Source organism: Amphiura filiformis, chromosome 1, assembly GCF_039555335.1.
Source record: "Amphiura filiformis chromosome 1, Afil_fr2py, whole genome shotgun sequence".
NCBI lineage: Eukaryota > Metazoa > Echinodermata > Ophiuroidea > Amphilepidida > Amphiuridae > Amphiura > Amphiura filiformis.
The window spans coordinates 89790265-89809869 of NC_092628.1; the positions used below are offsets into that span (position 1 = coordinate 89790265).

General features: G+C 36.4%; 1 protein-coding gene across 1 annotated transcript in view; it reads right to left on the minus strand.

The window, feature by feature from the left end:
- Positions 1-1919: 1919 nt before the first annotated feature.
- LOC140167466 (uncharacterized) overlaps positions 1920-19605 on the minus strand; it is a 41014-nt gene continuing 23328 nt past the window's right edge. The window contains exons 2-3 of the mRNA XM_072190775.1: positions 6965-7088; positions 1920-4352 (exon numbers count right to left, since the gene is read on the minus strand). Coding sequence (XP_072046876.1) covers positions 3062-4352; positions 6965-7050 — 1377 coding nt within the window. The 5' untranslated portion in view covers positions 7051-7088 and the 3' untranslated portion in view covers positions 1920-3061. The remainder of the gene's footprint in view (positions 4353-6964; positions 7089-19605) is intronic.

The window sequence follows — 19605 nt, forward strand, 5'->3', positions numbered from 1 at the left end:
TTAAAAATTATCAGGAAAAATTACCAACTTTTTGACCTTGGGTCTTTAAGCATGTAAAAATAGCCTAATTTTGGCACTCAGGTGCACTATCCTGACAGATGCTGTTCTGGCACTAATTGCCACATTCCACCAGTTTCACCTCAGTAGTCCAAATAATGTGCAGGTAAGGTAACTTATGGCAACTATCACTGTCTCTCCAGGTCAATCTACCTCCTCAAGAACAATAACCTGTGTCACCTAATTCTGAACTAATTTAGCAACAAAACTTGCTCTATACATTCCATTTGGCTTCCACAAGAGAGTGATGTCTCAGTGTTTTGCTTACAGGTGTAACGCCTTTGATTGCCCATGTAAACATGCCAGTTTTTTGGTCAACCTGTGTGATTCAATACTATACACACATACTCGTGCACACACGTGCACACACTGACGCCTGGCACTGATGGCACACTCATGATGAAGCCAATTGGACTAATATTAGTAGAGCAAGTTTTTGTTGTTAAAATGGTTCAAAATTAGGTGACACTAATGGGGTCTGCCCATACTAGACTGTAATCAACTGCCATTTGCCAAGTTTTAAACTGGAAAACCTTTTTGCCAAGTGGAAAAAACCAAAACCATGTTTTTTTCCATTTGCAGCAAAAACCTACAAACCCTGCCTGTAGACCTATTGCTCTTTGGTTTTATATGGAAGTAATTTCCTCTCATAGGAAGCACCAACTCTAGAAACACCACATACTGTAAATGAGGACATTTTTGCGGAACATTAAATTTTGCACTTTTCAAGTTCAATGCAGATACTAGGAAAATAAAATTGCACAAATATACTCTTTTTAAGTAGGGTATAGGTCAATGTAAGAAAACTAGAGAAATATTATGGTCCAGGTGAATACTACCACTTTTACAGTTTATCTTTAATCCAGTTAAGGTTATTCACAGTTCATGGGATAATTTCAAACTTGTTCAGTCTTCAACTGTTTGGTCAACTATGTCAGTACAGACCATCAGTGCCGCCGACAAGGGGGGTTAAGGGGGCTCTCGGCGGCACTGCAGACCATGCTCTTCCAGCACCTTTCCAGGACTTGCTGTTAAATGTTGTGATTTTGATACCAGTAGGCAGTGTATTTGGTTCAAAAGTCAGCTCAATTTTAGTAGTGAAGACAATGATTTTTTCCTCAGTTGTGCCAGAAGTGTGAATCAAATTACCCTACCCTTCATGCATGCAATTCGATATTGCAACCAGTGATAAACGCACCTACGTCATAATACATTTCTGGCAATTGTTGTACCCCATTTAAAACTGTTACAAAACATTATAATATAATATGGGTATAAGTGAGAATAATGTAAAGATGACAGTGAAACAGGATCTTAAACTATTCATATCTACTAAATATCTATCTTCAAATTCTGTTAAATTAAATCATGACAAATGATACAGGAAGCAAGCACATTAAACATTATTTTCCTCTACACTGAGTGAGTTATGATTGCGTTATATTATAGGGGTTCTCATTTCATTGACCCTTTAATAGTACTACCCCTGGCCAATTTGTGCATATTTTTGCATTTTCTCAAAAACTATAAGCGCATTGGTGACAAGTAAGATATGTATATTATAGGGGCACAGACTTCAACTAGTGTACTGAAAATTCAGCAACTCAAGGCAAGTAGTTATTGATTTATTGATCAAATATTGGTTTCCCCTCATTTTTGACTGTAACTCTACAACCCTTGTCTGTGCTGAAATAAAATTTCCAGTGCAGTAGTTGTAGTCCTTGCCCCTATAATATACATATCTTATTTGTCCCCAATGCGCTATAATTTTTGAGAAAATGCAAAAATAAGCATAAAATTGGACAGGGGTGTAGTAATTTAAGGAGTGTTATGTTGTTCATATAATATTACATCATCCACTTTCCTCATTGCATTACTAGTATTCTCTTAATTTTTCTGATTCAATATTAATTTTAATCAAAACAATTGATTTTTCAGTCTTATGCTGATTGCAGTATAAGGGACAAATCATTTTCGGTCAAATATTCAGTCAAATGATTTGAATTTTCAAATCTTTTAATCAATCAATAGGAGTGATTCTCAATCTTTTAGTAATTGAAGTAAGGGACAAATCCTTTGTAATTGAAAAAGGATTGAAAATCTCATTCCAATAATATGTGACCCATCATATCAAAACCGACCACTTTGCAGCTGAAATGAAAATGGAGATTTCAACACTAGGATAAACTGTTGTTCTTTAGCTTTAAAATGACACCTTACTTGTTGAAATCAGATACAGTAAAAATGTTTTATGAGGCAAAACAAGCTCAAAATTCTTAAATTTATTTTCTTTATATTTTCTCATCTTCTTTCATTGTTTTCTGCCAATGAAGCCAGCCGTGAAGTGGGCAGTTTTGATGTGATGGGTTACATATGGAACACATGTCATTGCCAGCTGCAGATATATTATATCTTGTAGAATTGATATAGTTCTGAAGAATGGATAGAGAGAGTTTTTTGAGTTTCCCAAGCATATAAACTCAAATTTCGCCTCCAAGAAGACATGATTTCCCTTTGTTATACATTTCTTTTTTCAGGCCTTAAATTTATGTCCAAAAACAATTTTCCCAGGAATGAAGTTTGCAACTTTTCCCAGGCCAATGATCAAATTGTCATGCTCAAGTTAACTTAAAGCCATAATGTACAATATTTCACAATGAATTTGGCAATTTGTTTTCAAACCTGATTTTTTGGCAGGCATATCTGTAATGTTGACACGTGTCCTAACTTACATCTAATTGGATTCAGCCAAATTTATTTTGTTTCTAGGACAACAGAGCAAGTTTAAATTAAAGTCATATTATGATTTAAATCCCCCACAGTTAAGCGGCTAAGATAGTGCGTTTTCTTTCATTTTGCCTCATTAGTTTGGCTTCAAATGACCAGAAAACCTTTCAGACAGTTGTTACTAAATAATATTTTATAATATTGGCAAAGAATAGCTAAATTAAAATTTGACCAAAATCATATATTAAGGCTTTAACATGTAACTTAACTTGATCACTTATTGGAGCCGAACATCACTCACTTCAATGTCAACACCTTTAAGAACTGGATATTTGAAATGAGTGAATGGATGAGATAAATTGTGCCCTTCTAACTTGACATATTTTATTTTTGGCAGAGTATCCACTATGTCATATATTGCAGAAAGCCAATCATAATCCAAGCGTTCCCTGCACCTGACACCATAGTAAGGGTCCATTATGGCAAGTTCCTCTAGCATCCAATGGTGGGTTAATGATTTCAAACTTTGGTGTGAATATGTTCCATGTCGTAGTTTCAAGACTTTGAGTCTTATTAGGTGTTCCCCAACCAAGGTTACCACTGACGATGTTACAGAGTCTCCCTCTAGCTCTAAAGTCTCCAAATTCAACAACCCTGGTATCATCACTTTGAATTCTTCTGAATAATTTACCCATTTTAATGACAATTTTTTCAAAGTCTCCCATCTACTGATAGAACAGAAAAAATCATGCAAGTTTGGTGATTTAAATGTAGCCTCAAATCCCAGACTAAATGATGTTAAAGATGTAAAGCAACCGACATGAGTGGTCAAAATGGAATCACATGATCCTATGTTGCCATGGAAAGTAACATCGCCATCTGGTATAATTGGACTATTCCGGTCATGAAAGGAGCAATTGAGCAATTCAAGATGTTGTAGACCAGTTTGAGTCAACAGCTTCTGCATGGATGCATCACTCCAGTCAACATATTCTAATGTTAACCTTTGCAAATTGGAGCATTGGGCAACATGCGTTAAGAGCATTTCCGCTCGTAATAATTTCTGCCTATACATAGCATTGTGTTGTTCATTATTCATTGATGTCCATTCCCAATATATGTTAAATCCTAGCCACCAATAGCCACTCGGCAGACACAATCTAAGATGTTTGATGTTGGGTGAAAAATGGATAAGGTGTGTCTCACCCAGATCGACCACCCATCCAAGATGAGAATCCTGAGAATGCGCAAACAAGTTGAGAGTTTGTAGATTAGGGCAATTTGTGTGTAACAATTGCATGATCTTCACACTAATAACATGAAGATCAATTCGTAGTAATGCCACACCTGCATAAGTATTAAGGAACTTGAAGACATCATCTTCATTGTGAGGGAATCTCCATTCACTGTCATGTTGTTCACAGGGCCGGAGCTCAAGTGCTGCTATTTTACCTTGCTTGGATACAAACCTCCTGTATGTTTTCTTGTCGGCAGGACCTCTATCATAAAAATTGATAATCTTCCATGCATGAGTATTCTTGATGATGTTGTACCATCTTCTGTTAACCCTGCATGGGTGAAATATTAAACAGAGTTGTAGAATCATGATTAATGAAATGCTTATCAAGCGAATGCAACAAAAAATTCTGTAGGTGTAAAATTTGTTTGGTTGGCATAATCCTACTAACAATTAAAAACCTACCGAGTTTTTTACAAAAACAATTTGCCTCTTGATGGAAATATAATAAGAATAAGATTTTATTTTAGTCTTATTTTTAAAATTCGGTATTTATATATCATTATTGTGTGTGTTTTTTCAAATTTTTGTATTGTGTGTACTTTTATTTTTATTTTGGGCCCATAATATCATTATGCCAATCAAATAATAAACACAGCACAAGAAATAAGTCCCCCTCTCAACATTTTGTCATAACATTGTAAGATTTCGTTTTGTACCAATAAAACTAACTTTGAAATAATTATATGACTGTTTACTCAAATTTCCTTGTAGTCGCCTGCTCCGCAGCCGACTGATGATGATGATGATGATTACTAAGTGTTGTGTGAAAATGAGAGATTTCCATGACTTTAGGACTTCAGGACTATATGAGCCTAAATTGAAGGCAAAAACTGCCCTTTTCAAAAGTCACAAAGTAGGCCTAGGCTTGTCACAAAAGTTGATTCATGGCTTGTTGCTAAAGTCAAGTCAAGTCAAGTTAAACTTTATTAATCCATTTCTGGAAATTACATGCACATATGAGATCATAAAACTACGTTACATATTAGAGAACAAGCATTATACAAAAACAGATATTATAAGCAAAATGAAATTCAAGGGTACTCCCTAGAAATGGAATGAAAACATAAATTAACGACGGTACTTCAAGTTATGATAAAAAATAGCTTGAGGAACAAATGAGTTCAGGTACCTGTCTGTATTTGCACGCGGCAGTTGCATACGACCAGATTTTGAGTTATGGTGATATGACAAGCGATGGTGGAGTGGATGTTGGGGATCCTCCATCACATCGGTGAGCTTTTTCAACAAAAGATCAGTATACACTGTCTCGAAAGCCTGTCGTGGTGAGCCTATGATTCTACTAGCTTCTTTAATTACCCTTTCCACCCTCTGTCTGTCCCCTATGGTAACGTTCCCTCCCCAACAAAGTAAACAATATCGCCAAACACTTGCTACAACTGAATCATAAAACAAAGCGAGAATACGAGAATTGACATGAAAGAAATTCAGTTTCCTGAAACAATACATGCGAGAGTTCAGTTTTTTAACAATGTGATCAACATGTATATGCCAGTTCAGCTTGTCATCTATCATGATGCCAAGGTACTTGTATGATGACACACGCTCTACGTTACCTCCTTTTAAGACAACGGTCTACGTTACCTCCTTTTAAAACCCCATGTGGGTATGTGCAGTTTAAAATGTTCACCAAGTGAACATTTACTCTAATGTGTATCGATTCTTGATCATTCGGCCATGCAAATCCCCTTGGTGCATTGAGCTCAACACAGTGAGTTGTAAGATGGCCAGTTCCATTCCTTGTCCCAATTCGCTGTCGTAGTGCACGTTAGTAACCATTGGTTACTGCTCCAAGCCTGGGCTCATGCACTTGTTCCGAATTTTGATATGCCATTGGCTTTGTGTTGTGATCATTTCGATCAGTGGTTCGTAACAAAGCTAGCAACGGTCATATTCTAACGTGCACTATGATGGCGAATACACCTTGCAGTTAACAAGCATAGGCCTACTTTGTGACTTTTGGAAAGGGCAGCTTTTGTCTTCAATTTGGGTTCATTCAGCCATTAAGTCATGGACATCTTTTGTTTTCACACAACACTTAGTAAACAATCATATAATTATTTCTAAATAAGTTTTATTGGTACGAAGTTTTACTTTGCGATGTTGTGACGAAATTTTCAGAGGGGGACTTATTTCTTGTGATGTGTTTATTTTAATGTTAGGTCTTTCTCCACCAAGCTTCCACAATCTTACTTTACAAAAAGGGATCCTAGGAAATTGAAGGAATCAAGAGTAAACTGCTTTATTGTCATGATTGTGTTTAGCAAAATTGATGTTTATATCACTTGCACAACCACAATATATGTTCAGAGGTAACAGCGGTTTGCAGCAGGTCTCCAAAAATATTGCCAGTTAATTTAGTCAACCATCTACATATGCACACGACCGAAGAGCCTTTTGCCATTGTGATGCACCACCATGAATTGGTAAAATATCTGCTTTAGATCAATATACCCTAAATCATGAACATTCTGTGAAATTTGTCTAAAATATAGGCTCTAGAGACCAATTGCAGAGGGGGTAACGGCCTTCATTTTACTGATGAAATCTCTTGAAAAGGTCTGCATTTGGAAATTTGCACCCCCCCCCCCAAAAAAAAACCAACAACAAACAAACTGGCTACATGGTGAAGTACGGGCTGACCATTTCTATATGGTATGCGCTTTTGCCTAGTGCAAACATGGGCTTCATCCACTACTCAGGACTCACCATGAAACTAGTTTTCACAAGATGAATCCTGCTTGAAGAATTTTGAATTTATCTTTGCATTAAATATAAAACCACAATTAGAAAAGTGGTTGAAGTTTATGGAAAATATCTTGACAAAATTGTTGTATACTTTTTCATTTGCCACGTATTCACCTCATTGCTGTGAGTTTGTCAAACAGGTTTAATAAGTTGAATACCACCAGCAGCTCATCAATACCAAGGATATCGATATCCGCCATTTTATTTCTTCCGGTCTTGATCACATTCACAGGTCAATCTGAAAGGAAAGAGAAATATTGCATAAAGATATTTTAAAGATAAAACTTCCAATTATCTGCATACTGTGAAATCAAACTTGTTGCACTATTTTTGTTATTTCTTAATTTTTTTTTCCTGGGGGAACAGAATCTGGATTTTCTGCACAATCATATAATATCATGCATTGTAGCTATTTTGGACTGTAAACAAGCTCCACTTCAGTAGCTTATACAGCCCTTTTTAAACTGGCACGTGCCCTCTTGTATAAAAAAGAGTAGAGAAATTGGAGAAAAAGAGAAGAGAAATGCCTCTGTGCATGTGATTTTCATGAAATTAATCTCATATTTGACCATTTCAGCTTTTAAAAAGGCACATTTAGGTTAAATACCACTAATAGGCCTGGGCGATACATTGAAATACGATGAGTAACTATTTGTTTTCATGGCATTCGAAAAGACTGCATTAAAATCGCTGAAATTGAACAAGTTATGTAGCCAAAAAAGTACTTTTTAGAGTTTGATGCTTCAAAATGGTACATTTTCTCTCATTATATGACATTTTTGATGTAATAGTACCAAAATTCATACGCACGGCTTTGGTTTTTAGTAAATATTCGCCCTATCATATTGTAACTTTCAGCTTTGAGGGCGCACTGTCATTTTAAGGTGTTTACAGTTCAGTGTGTTAAAACAAGAAAAGTCTCGGGTCAACCAATTTCGAATTTTTGATCATTTTGCATCAAAATCATATAGTTTCACCTGATATTAGTGGCATTGAACTGTGAGAGTTCTGAATATGAGAAAATTCCACCCGAAATTAGGCATTTTCCCATTGAAACCCGTGTAATACATAATTAGTGGTATTTAACCTATAGGGGTGTTTCACACAAATTTGTTCCATTTAAAACCTTTTAAGCTTCAATATGTTTTATTTACACGTTTCATGATCAACTTTTAATTGTGTATTCATTTTACACTCCATAAGTCGAGTTTGAAGTTGAGTCAGTTTGAATTTGATAAAAGTTGCTCTGGGTCATCATTAGAATCATTGACTTTTGAAGTTGAGTTCAAAACGCAACGACATTTTTTACACACGAACAAAATCAAGTTCAAATTTGTCTCAAGTCGACTTGTGTAAATGGGCTCTTAATCTATAAAGACATGCTCAATTGATACGTTTCCTCCAGTAAGTCATGCGTAACTACAAGACACAAAGTCAATATTTTCAAGCCATGTCACAAAGCTTCAAATAGCAAGTTTTACATCACCAGAGGGCTGTATTATCAAGTTCAGACAGTTTGATAAGCTGCAAACAGCAGAAGTAGGGGAGCGTGTCCTAGCGGTTAAGGCAATGGACTGTGAATCCAAGGGTCAAGGGTTCGAATCCCAGGTCCGCCTGAGCTCGGCTGGCTCTTTGTGTCCTTGAGCAAGGCACTTCACTCTACTTGCTTAGTGCTTGGGAGGGCACTTTAAGCTGTCGGTCCCGTGTACATGGATATTTTCTCACATTAATGTGCATGTTAAAGAACGTCACAGGCTATTCGAAAAGAGCAGGGGATCATCCCAGTACTGTTGACTGTACTTCAAAAATACACTCATCTTCTCTAGGTTCCAGAGTAAAAATAAGTGCAGCTTGTCTGTACGCAGTGCGATAATACTCATACATATGAGGGAGGCACTAAATAAGGAAAAAAAGAAGAAACACAGCGTTTACTCAGTTTTGTTTTACACATTCATCATGTTATTTTCATAATTTTCAACAACTCTTCCTATACCTTTGTACAGGAGCCGTGCGTTGCAAATCAGTGATGAATCCACACTTTTCCTGAGCGCATACGCGTTTCGTGTGACCCCGTAAAATTCGTCATGCCTAGAACTTTGCATGCATAAACATGTTGTTCTGTTGACTTCTGTATTTTTGGAGGGAGCAGCTAAACATTGCCGCTTTATTCTTTAGTTTTGTTGCCGATATCAACAGAGATGTCACCTATCTTCTTGTAAAGTTGAGTGGCAATGACTAACGGACAGTCGTAATGAAATAATCATGTGAATTAGACAACCTTTAGCTTGTTTTTGTTGTTGAAAGGGATTCAATCATGTTTCACCGCTGTTCATCACCATTTAACAACTTGCGTCCAGCGCGTCTGCGTGGTTTACTTTGCACAGGCAGCTAAAGCTGCCCTCGCGAAGTAACCACGCAGGCGACGTGGACACATTGTTGTTAAACGGTGATGAACAGCGGTGAAACATGATTGAATCCCTAAATATCATCACACTTAGCAGGGGCAGATCCAGAAATTATATGACAGTGATTCCCAAAGAAAGAAAGGCATTTACCCATTTGGAGCAAGTGTGAGGAATAGCTACAAGGTGCTTAGGTGATACGCTGGCACCATATCTGTTCATCATCGTTCTAGACTATATATTGCCTCAGATCTGCAATAGATGGCAGGGAGGAGAGATTAGGCTTCACAATAAAACCTAGAAAAAGCCGACGTGTTGGTCCACTGAACATCACTGATCTTGACTTCGCAGACGTGCGCTACTATCTGATACTGCCAACCAAGCACAAGAATTGCTCATAAACATAGAAAATGCTGCACTTCACTTGAGTTTACACATGAATGCGAAGAAAACACAATTCATGGTGTACAACCATTCATCAGATGTTGAAATCCAAACCGAGGATGGCAGCTTACTGGAAGAAGTAAAAGACTTCAAGTACTTGGGGTCGTGGGTCAGGAGTACTGAGCAAGACATCAAAGTAAGAAAGGCAATGGCATGGAAAGCTTGTAACAAGCTCAATCATATTTGGAAATCGTCCTTACCCAGACACCTCAAAATACATCTATTCCAAGCTACTGTAGAAAGCGTCCTGCTGTATGGTTGTGAAACCTGGACCATTATACCAAGAAAATTGGTAAAGCAATGGATGGCTGCTATACAAGAATGTTACGATCAGCACTAAATGTAAGCTGGAAAATGCATATGACCAATAAGGAATTGTATGGGGACATTCCACCTGTGACCTCCAAAATCAGCACAAGACGGCTACGGTTTGAAGGACACTGTAAGAGAGCCAAAGGGAGAATTACATCTGATCTGGTTACATGGAAGCCCACACAAGGAAAAAGAACCAAAATGTCCCAAGAAGACCTTTGTAGACCTGCTTCAACAAGACACAGGATATACAGTGGCAGAAATTGAGACCAGCATGCAGGACAGGCGGTTATGGCGAGCCATCACTGATGCCCGACAGTAAGAGTCGACGGAGTAAGAGTAATCAGACTTTTTGACACCCTCACCCTAACAAAAGGATTTTCATTTATAGAATGTCAACAAACTTTTGGTTTGTTCCATAACAGAATAGCATTAATGATTCATGTTCACTAAAGGATGGGACTGTATATCAAACAGACATCATATCCAAATACTTAGTATTGAAAACCAAAATTGTCACCCTAGAGAAATGGTGACGTTTTCCCTAAATGTAGGTGATGACTAAAAAGGAAGTTACTAATCCAAGCACACCTTCTATTTGCATACTACATACTACAAGAGACAAATTTGGAAAACTGCATGGGCTGAATTAGGAATTCAATCATGTTTCACCGTTGTTCATCCCGTTTAACAACGATGTGGCAGCGTCGTCTGCGTGGTTTTTTAGCGAGGGCAGCTTTAGCTGCCCGATAAGTAAACCACACTGACGCTACCGGACGCAGTTGTTAAGCGGTGATGAACAACGGTGAAACATGATTGAATCCTTTCAACAACGAAAAGAAGCTAAAGATTGTATAATTCACAATTATTTCACAGGGAAATGTCAGTTAATCATTGTCACTAAGCCTTACAAAAACGTCGATGATTTCTCTGTTAATATCATCAATAAAACTACAGAATAAAGCGGCAAAATTTAGCCGCTATCTGAAAATACTGAATTCAACTTGTAAGCTTGCATACGCACAAAGGTTCCAGGCATGACGAATTTGACGCGCTCTCGCGTAGTAGTCTCGCTCGGCGTTCAGCAGTGATACGCTACAGTTAAAGTGTGGATTCATCACGGATTAACAACGGTTGGCTCCTGTACAAAGGTATAGGAGGAGTTGTTGAATGCCAAATCATCAATATCTCACTTCAAGGCTTAAGTGATTTATATTAATCGATATTAAAGATCAGTAGAATCATGCATTTTGGTGTTTTTTCTTTCTTTTTCCTTCAATAATGCCTTGTACCGCAAATCAGTTTTCTTGACTTTCACAATTCATGCTTCCACAGCCATTCTTCCATGCTTAACTCACACAACTATCCCTGTTTGAATTAGTTTTGTGGCCAATTATTGGCACAAGTGCCAAAATCCACCAATTATTGTGCAATTATCTCCATCACCAAATAATATTTTGTCTAAATTTGTTTTGTCCACATACAGTTAGTCCAATGCTGTTTTGTCAAAATTCAATTCATCCAAAATATTTTGGGCCAAAAGATATTTTGTCTAGGCGTCCACACATACTTTGGTCCATCATAAATTTGGCCCAATGTTATTTATATCCATATATATACAAGAGTTCTGACTGGGGGGGCATTCCCCCCAGACAAAATATGGTAGCCCAAAACTCAGACATCCATGCTACACATATTTATCTTACTAATTCTACATTTTCTCTTATCTTTACTCTTTAAAAGACTGATCAAACTCAAAAACTGACAGCGTAGCATCTTTTTCTGGTTGTTGTTTTTTGTTCTTTTATGGCTTAATTTGTCATAGATTGTGCAATATACAAGATCCTTAGGTTTAGTTATAGCACAGATCCTGTCTCTCCAGGATCTGTGGTTTAAGCGATTTATTTTGGTCTTAATTAATTTGCCCGCATTATTTCCTCGAAGCAGGCCTACCGATTTAATTTTAGCACTGATTTTGACAGCAAGTTACCTGTATACCTATTTTATGCTGAGGTGATGTAATGTCCCTGTCATCTGGAACTATGATAAGCTATTAAAGTCTAACATCAGGTGTAGCGTTCTAAAGCTTTAAAGGGACTTAATTCTTTCAGGGGCATGTTTGAAAAATGACACAGCACCCTTGAAGACCTTAAAGCCATATTATAACATTTCCATAAGAAATAGAATTGTATTTTTTGGCCATAAAATGTTAGTTTTCACTGTCAGATATGTCCTCTTTTAAAGGAAGGTGACCTGATATATTTTGAAAATCAAATTTTTTAAAACTTACGTAAAACATAAAATGTCATCCCTTTCAAGCACTCATGCAAAAAGAAAATGCAAATGTTTTTTGTAATGTGACTTCCTAATGGAATTACCGACATTTATACAGTGTGATATTGGTAGTCTACAGTGTTTTTATTAATGATAATCATCATGATCATGTAATATATTGATTTCAAGTGAAAGGCCCTATTTTTCTCATAAACATATTGAAATTAGAAGTTCCAACTCAGTGTATTTCCCAAATCATCAAAAAACTACCTAATTAGTCTCAACTATGGTATACCATATTTGAGACTAATTCGCAGTTTTTGATGATTTGTTCGAAATACACCGATTTCAGAATGCCAAATTTCAATATGTTTATAAGAAAAATACGAGCTTTCATCTGATACCAAAATCAGCATTTTGATGAGATAAAGTGGGGGATGAGATTTTCAATCAGGTTTACCCACTTTTAACATGAGTTTACTTCTTTTTGAATCAGCCTGTATAATATTGATTTCCAAATAAATGTAAAACCAAGCAAGGTTATCTACACACTGTTGTTAAATTTGCTGAAATGGCCTGACTGGAGTACCCAAATATTGATAAGATAAATGATAAACTGAAGGTAAGTTTGCAACATATCATAAGTTCACTTTATACGGTATTTCCTCGAATAATCACCCCTGGGGGCATTGCATTTTTCCAGACTTTTTTTTATTTGACTGGTCATTTATAGAATTTTAATTTCCATTAAAATCATTAGGTAACTTTAAAACCCACGCTGAAATGACGAACTATTAACTTAGGAACGATGATTTCCGGGTTCACTTCCGGGTTTACGACCAGATTTTCGCCAATTACCGATTCCATTAGCGATCATATATGCACCTTGTAAAGCTTACTACACAAGATAGCATGGAAATATCAGGATTTCTGACACATCTTCGTTGAAAAAGGTGGTGGGTCTTTACTTGAAGGGGAGCGACTATTCTAGGAAATACGGTATCTAAAGGCTGTCTTGTATAAATATTGCTATGAGATGCCTTGTAAAACTGTAAAGCATGATATGGTTGTGTGCATAAAAAATATCACCAATTTCGTATGTTCAGTTGATGCGCTAAATTTCCATGCATGTGAATATTTTTTCTTCCTACGCCTTTAGGGAAACGTATAAATTTACGAAAATTTCATGCCGCAAAATTCTCTTCAAAACATGAAATTTGAATGATACAAAAATTTCCTGATTATAGGGAGGAACAATGAATATATAGCATTCAAAAATCTTAAATGTTCTGAAATATAAATTAACACAATTTGTTACAATGTTGGTCAATAATTTATTTTATTCCTTTTGAAATTTGAAATAAAATTTCTGTGGTTCAACTGACCTTGATTGAATTTCAACAGGAAAATATCAACATGAATCTGACTTTCCTGTCCTGTAAATGAACCAAGTATAAATTAACACTCACTTAGCATTAAACAATTAAGGGCAACTTTATCATGTTATCTGTGCTACAAGTTTCCCACAAACAACATAACAAATAGTAAATAAGGATAACTTTCATTTAAGTATACCAGTTAATTGTCTGTTTTAATAGACAGGGGCATTCTTATTCGGGGAGGGGGGCAAAATAAAATGGGGGGGGCAAAATATTTTGTAAATGCATAATTTTGCATATACTGGGTTTTTTTAGAGAGAGAATGCACAAGTCTCTGAGGGCTTTATTAGGACAATGTGCGTGCAAATTTTGTATTTTACACTATTTTTCCCCATGATCTGGGTGAAAAGGGCCCAATTGGGACAATGTGCATGCAAACTTTTTAGTATTTTACACTATTTTGGCTTATGCATAACTACGGTACCAGGGATAGCCCATACAATTTTGTTGTTCCAAGAGACCACGGTAATGTTATTCACACCTTTTTTTTATAGTGGCATCAAACATTGGAATTCTTTACCAAATTCCATCAAGCAGATCACCAATTTGACCCAATTTAAAAAAACCGTCAAAAAACATCTGATGGATCAAGCCATAATAACTGAGCAGAGATCTTTCATCAGGTATTGATGGGGTTTGATCTTTTTCCTTTTGGTCGTATTTATGTGCAATATATGGGGTTTGGGTGTTATTTAGTTATTTTATGTGCAATATTTTGGGTTTGGGAGTTATTTATTTATTGGGAGTTATTTATTTATTTATTTATTTGGTTCTGTTGCCTGATCTGCTTGTTTCCCCCATTTCTTTTTTCTTCAAGGACCCCAATGGAAATAAGCCTCAATTTTTATTGAGGCTTTTTGGGCTATCCTTGGTACTCATCTGGTGTTTACTCCATAATCCATACATTTCGTTGTTATATCTGGTTTTTCATGCAATTGACCACATCTTGTATGTAATTATAATGTATCTTTTTATCATATGTGCTGTAATAATTTTTATGTGAGTACTGAATAAATATGAATGAATGAATGAATGAATGTATGGTTGGGATGAATTTTGGTGGAAAATGGGCTCCTTGCCCCTTTTCTTTTCCTTTGCCTTCCTGATTTTCTCTTTCATATTTTGTCAGAGGGGTACTTTTCTCTTTCATTTTTTGTCAGGGGGCACTCTGTCCCCACTGGCTTTGCTACTGTTAATAAATGAAATGGGTTTTCCATGCAGAAACATTCTTGGGCCCTGATGGGACAATTTGCCAGGCTTGAAGCCTACTGAGCTGTCATCATGTCTGCCTAATTATTATGTGTATTGTATTTTGCATCAGAACTCTTCACCTGTTTACATAAACAAGTCCCAATAATTACATGCAATTACTTAGTATATTCATTGCCCATTTCATGACTCACTCAACAATCATCCATTTTGAGCCATTTTGAAAGAACTGTTAACTAAAAATTACATAATGGTGACGGTTTAACTGATCTTGCTTAAATTCCTACAGGAAAATGTGATATTCTTCCTTTCCTGTCCTGTAAATGAACCAAGGATAAATTAACACGTAATTAGCATTAAACGAAGGGAAACTTTATCTGGTCATGTCTGTGCCACATATTTGTCAACTAATAAATTGACACAATAATGAAAAGTAAATAAGGTACAATGTTTCATAATGTATACCAGTCACAAACAAACAATGTTTATTTTTGTGTACAAATGTTTAAGACCCGGTCCACACGAGTGGGTTTTTTCCCATCGATTACGATCGTGTCATAATCGTATTATGATATTAGTACCGTGTGCCTGCTCATTGTCGTTGGCATACTACAAACATGTCATAATTTGCGAATGTTGAAAATTTCCATCATTGGGCCGGTTTGTAGCATGATCGTGTCGTAATTGCTGATGAAAATTATCCGTGTGTACAAATTTTGTTGTTTACTCAGTGAACTTCTTAATTGCTGAGGTATGTGTATAACCACAATTAATTATCAGTGGCGGCACCACAAATTTTTTCTGGGGGGGAGCGAAGTGAACTTCAGGGGACCAATTTTGCGCAAAATTGCTGCAAAAAGTGGAAATTTACACAATTTATGAGTTTTACCTCAAAACTAGGGGCAAGAAAAATATTGGGGGGGCAAATGCCAAGAACACACTTGTGTCCTTATGGATCACAAGCATATTGCTACAGGTCAGGCTTAGCGCCTATAGAAGCTGGCTTCCAGGTCTATTTGGAAGGATCAAAACAGAAGAATTGAAGAAAATGAAATTTCCCCAAACAAATCAAGTGAACGAAGTCAAAAGAAAGAAAGTATTTCATCTATAAGTTAAGTTTAACTGTCTGTTTTATTTTCTTTCGTTTGCTTTCTGATCATTTTCATTTTACATCCTGTTTTGTCATTCATTACGATGTTAAATAATGAATGTACTAGGCCCTACATCGATATCATGAAGCAAAAATGAGGACATTCTAAAAATGTAACCATATCAGTCCAATACCCCAACAAAACCTGTCAATATGCTTTAATATTTCTTGTTACTCCTATCTGTCCAAGCCCGTCGGAACCGCTGCAGCAAGTGGGGCCCATAGCTGCACCACTTTTTAGCCTTAAATTTTTTTTCAAAATAACAATAAATAAATTCACACAAAAAAATCTAATTTTTAATGTCATAGTTTTGCAGTTTATAGTTCTATAATTTCTATTGAAATTGTACATTCATTTTCAAAAGTACTCTGGCTTAAAGGAGATTTCGCCACCTTAGACCCCCATGAGGGGCTCTACCCCTTCAAACCCCAATGGGAGTTTCACCCCCAGACCCCCACTTTTGGCCGCACCACTTTAAAATTCGTTCCGGCCTGTATCTGTATTTGTTTTGATTAGCTAACCATCACACAAACTAAAATATCTGTTCATTGCAAACTTAACACAGAATCTTGACACAGAATCAAGCCTAATTTCCGTAGTTAAATTTGACACAAATGGATTAATATTTTGATTTGACACTTCATTTTTACCAGAAATCACTTCCCTGCAGAAATCAAGTCAAAATGCATAGAGAGTCTTTCAATGTACAAACTATAGCCCATTTGCATTAAGTTTTCTAAAAAAGGTTTGTCTGCCCTTTTGATGCTTAAAAATAGTGTCCGCTGATTTTTATAGACATGTCAGACAATCCTCAGAGGATGATTTAAGCACTTCCCAACATTCCACTATATGTTACTTGCGGTTAGCATAGCTGTGTGAGCGAACATGACACCACTACTCCCCCATTGCATATAGACATACTGCACGTGCATGGTTTAATTTGAATTTGTACAGTTATATTTACATAAAAAACGCTGTGAAGATGCTAGTCGATTTCACATTTTATGTTATCTACAGAAGGTGTGAATTATCCTTTAAACACACATCACTTTTGTTCTGAAATCGACCAAGTAATAATGACATACGCACAATTCTAAAACAACATGTTTTGCACAGAGTTCAATGGGATTTGAAAGGTAAAGTGGCAGTTGAAACTCTAGTGATAACACTTTTGCAGTGCATGATGGGGCTTCCTTAAATCATCCTCTGGACAATCCTGGTCATGGTTTTTTTCAGATTGCAAAATAATGTGAATATTAAATCTGTACTCTCATGTTTTAAATAATTGTAAACTGCATACAGGGACAATACATCATAAATAAAGGCTTAATAGAAAGCTAAGAGTATTTTTGTCACGTGACAAAAATCATCTCACAAACTGGGTTCCTGGACTGGATAAGCTGGATCTTGCACTTAACCACACTTACCACAGAGTAGAGCAGATGCCCCTCTTTCTAAGATGAGATGCCTTGTACCTGACTAGACCATGCTGACTGACTGAAAAAAGTGTAGGGAAGGATGACACATAATGATGACACAAGCCTCTCTAGATGTGAAATTTCAGTAAAGCTAGTCATCATGATGAATTTGCACTAATATAGAGATAATAGAGATATTCTTTATTAGAAAGGATTGAATATTATTGAACAGGTGCAACCACCACACTTGACATCACTAATCCTGGATCCTGGGTTCCCGGCCCCCCAACTCAACCCAAAATAGGCAACCATGAGAGTTACCAAAAAGCGCGGAAAAGGGGTAATTTTTTTACCAGTAGCAAGGACCGCGAAATTGGCAAAATAGGGGGTATTTAAGTTGGACTATCGGCGAAATTTGACTGTGAAATAAGCAAAATAGGGGGCATTTAATTTGCACTGTCCGCGAAATTTGGATAAAAGGGGTTCATGAGAAAATCTAGTAATTTTTTGGCAATATTTAGTGTCATTGAAAAAGGGGTGTTTGAAATTCTAGTCATTTAAAATGGGTGTTGGAAATTCTAGTCATTGAAAACCACAAAAAAGGGGTTGTTTTTGGCCTAATTTTGTCCTCGATTTTGTATGAAAAAGGGGATAAATGTGATGAAAAATCATTGCAAAAGGGGGTATTTGAAAGATTTGGTAACACTCATGGTTGTGAGCTTTTGTGTTGAGTTGGGGGGCCGGGCCTGGGTTTCTTTCTCTACCAGATCGTTGAAGTCAGTATGATCAAAATTCTTTCCCTAACTAATACCCTACTACTAGTATTTTGTGGGAAGAAATTTTGCTTAAACTGTCTACTGGTACCCGGGTCTGGTACTTGAGAGAATCCATACATTTGAGGAAGCTTCACTCTAGCATAAAATGTACAAATGGTTCTACTCTACCTCACACTTGACGATTCTTTATAATTTAAAGGCCTATGAAGAGCCATCAAAGGTTCCACAGGCTTTTAATCCAATCACAACAGGTTCTCAAAGATCCTTTTATAAGTTTATGGTTCCTTTTACAAACCACTGAAAATTCTTCCTGGAGTGAAAAAAACGATAAAATGTTTGAGTGTGGTTTATAATTATATCACTTTAACTTAGCTAGGTCAGCCTTGTATATACACTGCTTCACACAGAAAAATCGGAGCTTCATTATGTAAAAAAAATACAAAGTATAATGATGTTGTGTATAATTTCGACAATTTTATACACAGGTTAAGTAAAATGTCATCAAAATGTTTTACCGGTTTTTATGTAATTTTAAAATGCACCTATTCGAAAGGCAAAACATATATTGGCCCGATATTTTGCTGAATTTATGTAGTTTTTACCTATTTCAGGTCAGAAAATACAGCGCCGAACCGAAAGCAATGGCGGACACGACGTGCATGTGATCGTGTAGCGCTGTCTCCTGAAAAGTCATTCAAATAGGTAGGTTTCGAAGTCATTAAAGATGACTCCGGCAATCACAACATTATGCCTTATATGGTAGAAAATTAATTATCAAGCACGAATCACATGGTTTTATTTTAAACAAACTCATATTGACCATAAAAACGAATTAAAACAGCCGTCTCTCAACACGCGATATTCAAAATTCTGACAACAATTGAGCTGACAAAGGCTGACAACAATTGAGCACAAATAACCACAACGTCATTGCACTGGACAATTTCGGCGCGGGAATTTTGAATATATCGCGTGTTGAGAGCCGGCTGTTTTTATTCATTTTTATGGTCAATATTAATTTTTTTAAAAATAAAACCACATGAGTTGTGCATGATAATTATTTTTCTAACATATAAGGTATAATGTTGTGATTGCTGGAGTCATCCTTTAAGCTGCATGGAACCAAACTGGAGATTCGTTCTATAAGTTATGCATGGATTTCTTTGAGACATTCAAAATTGCTATTTATGGGTTCATTTACTAGATTTATCAACATTGGAATTGACATTGCAGCGCATTGCCGCGATCAGCCGTTCATGATGCTACGACAATCATTACAAAATTACATAACAATTATGCAGTAAAATACCTAACAGCTGAGGTAAAAAAA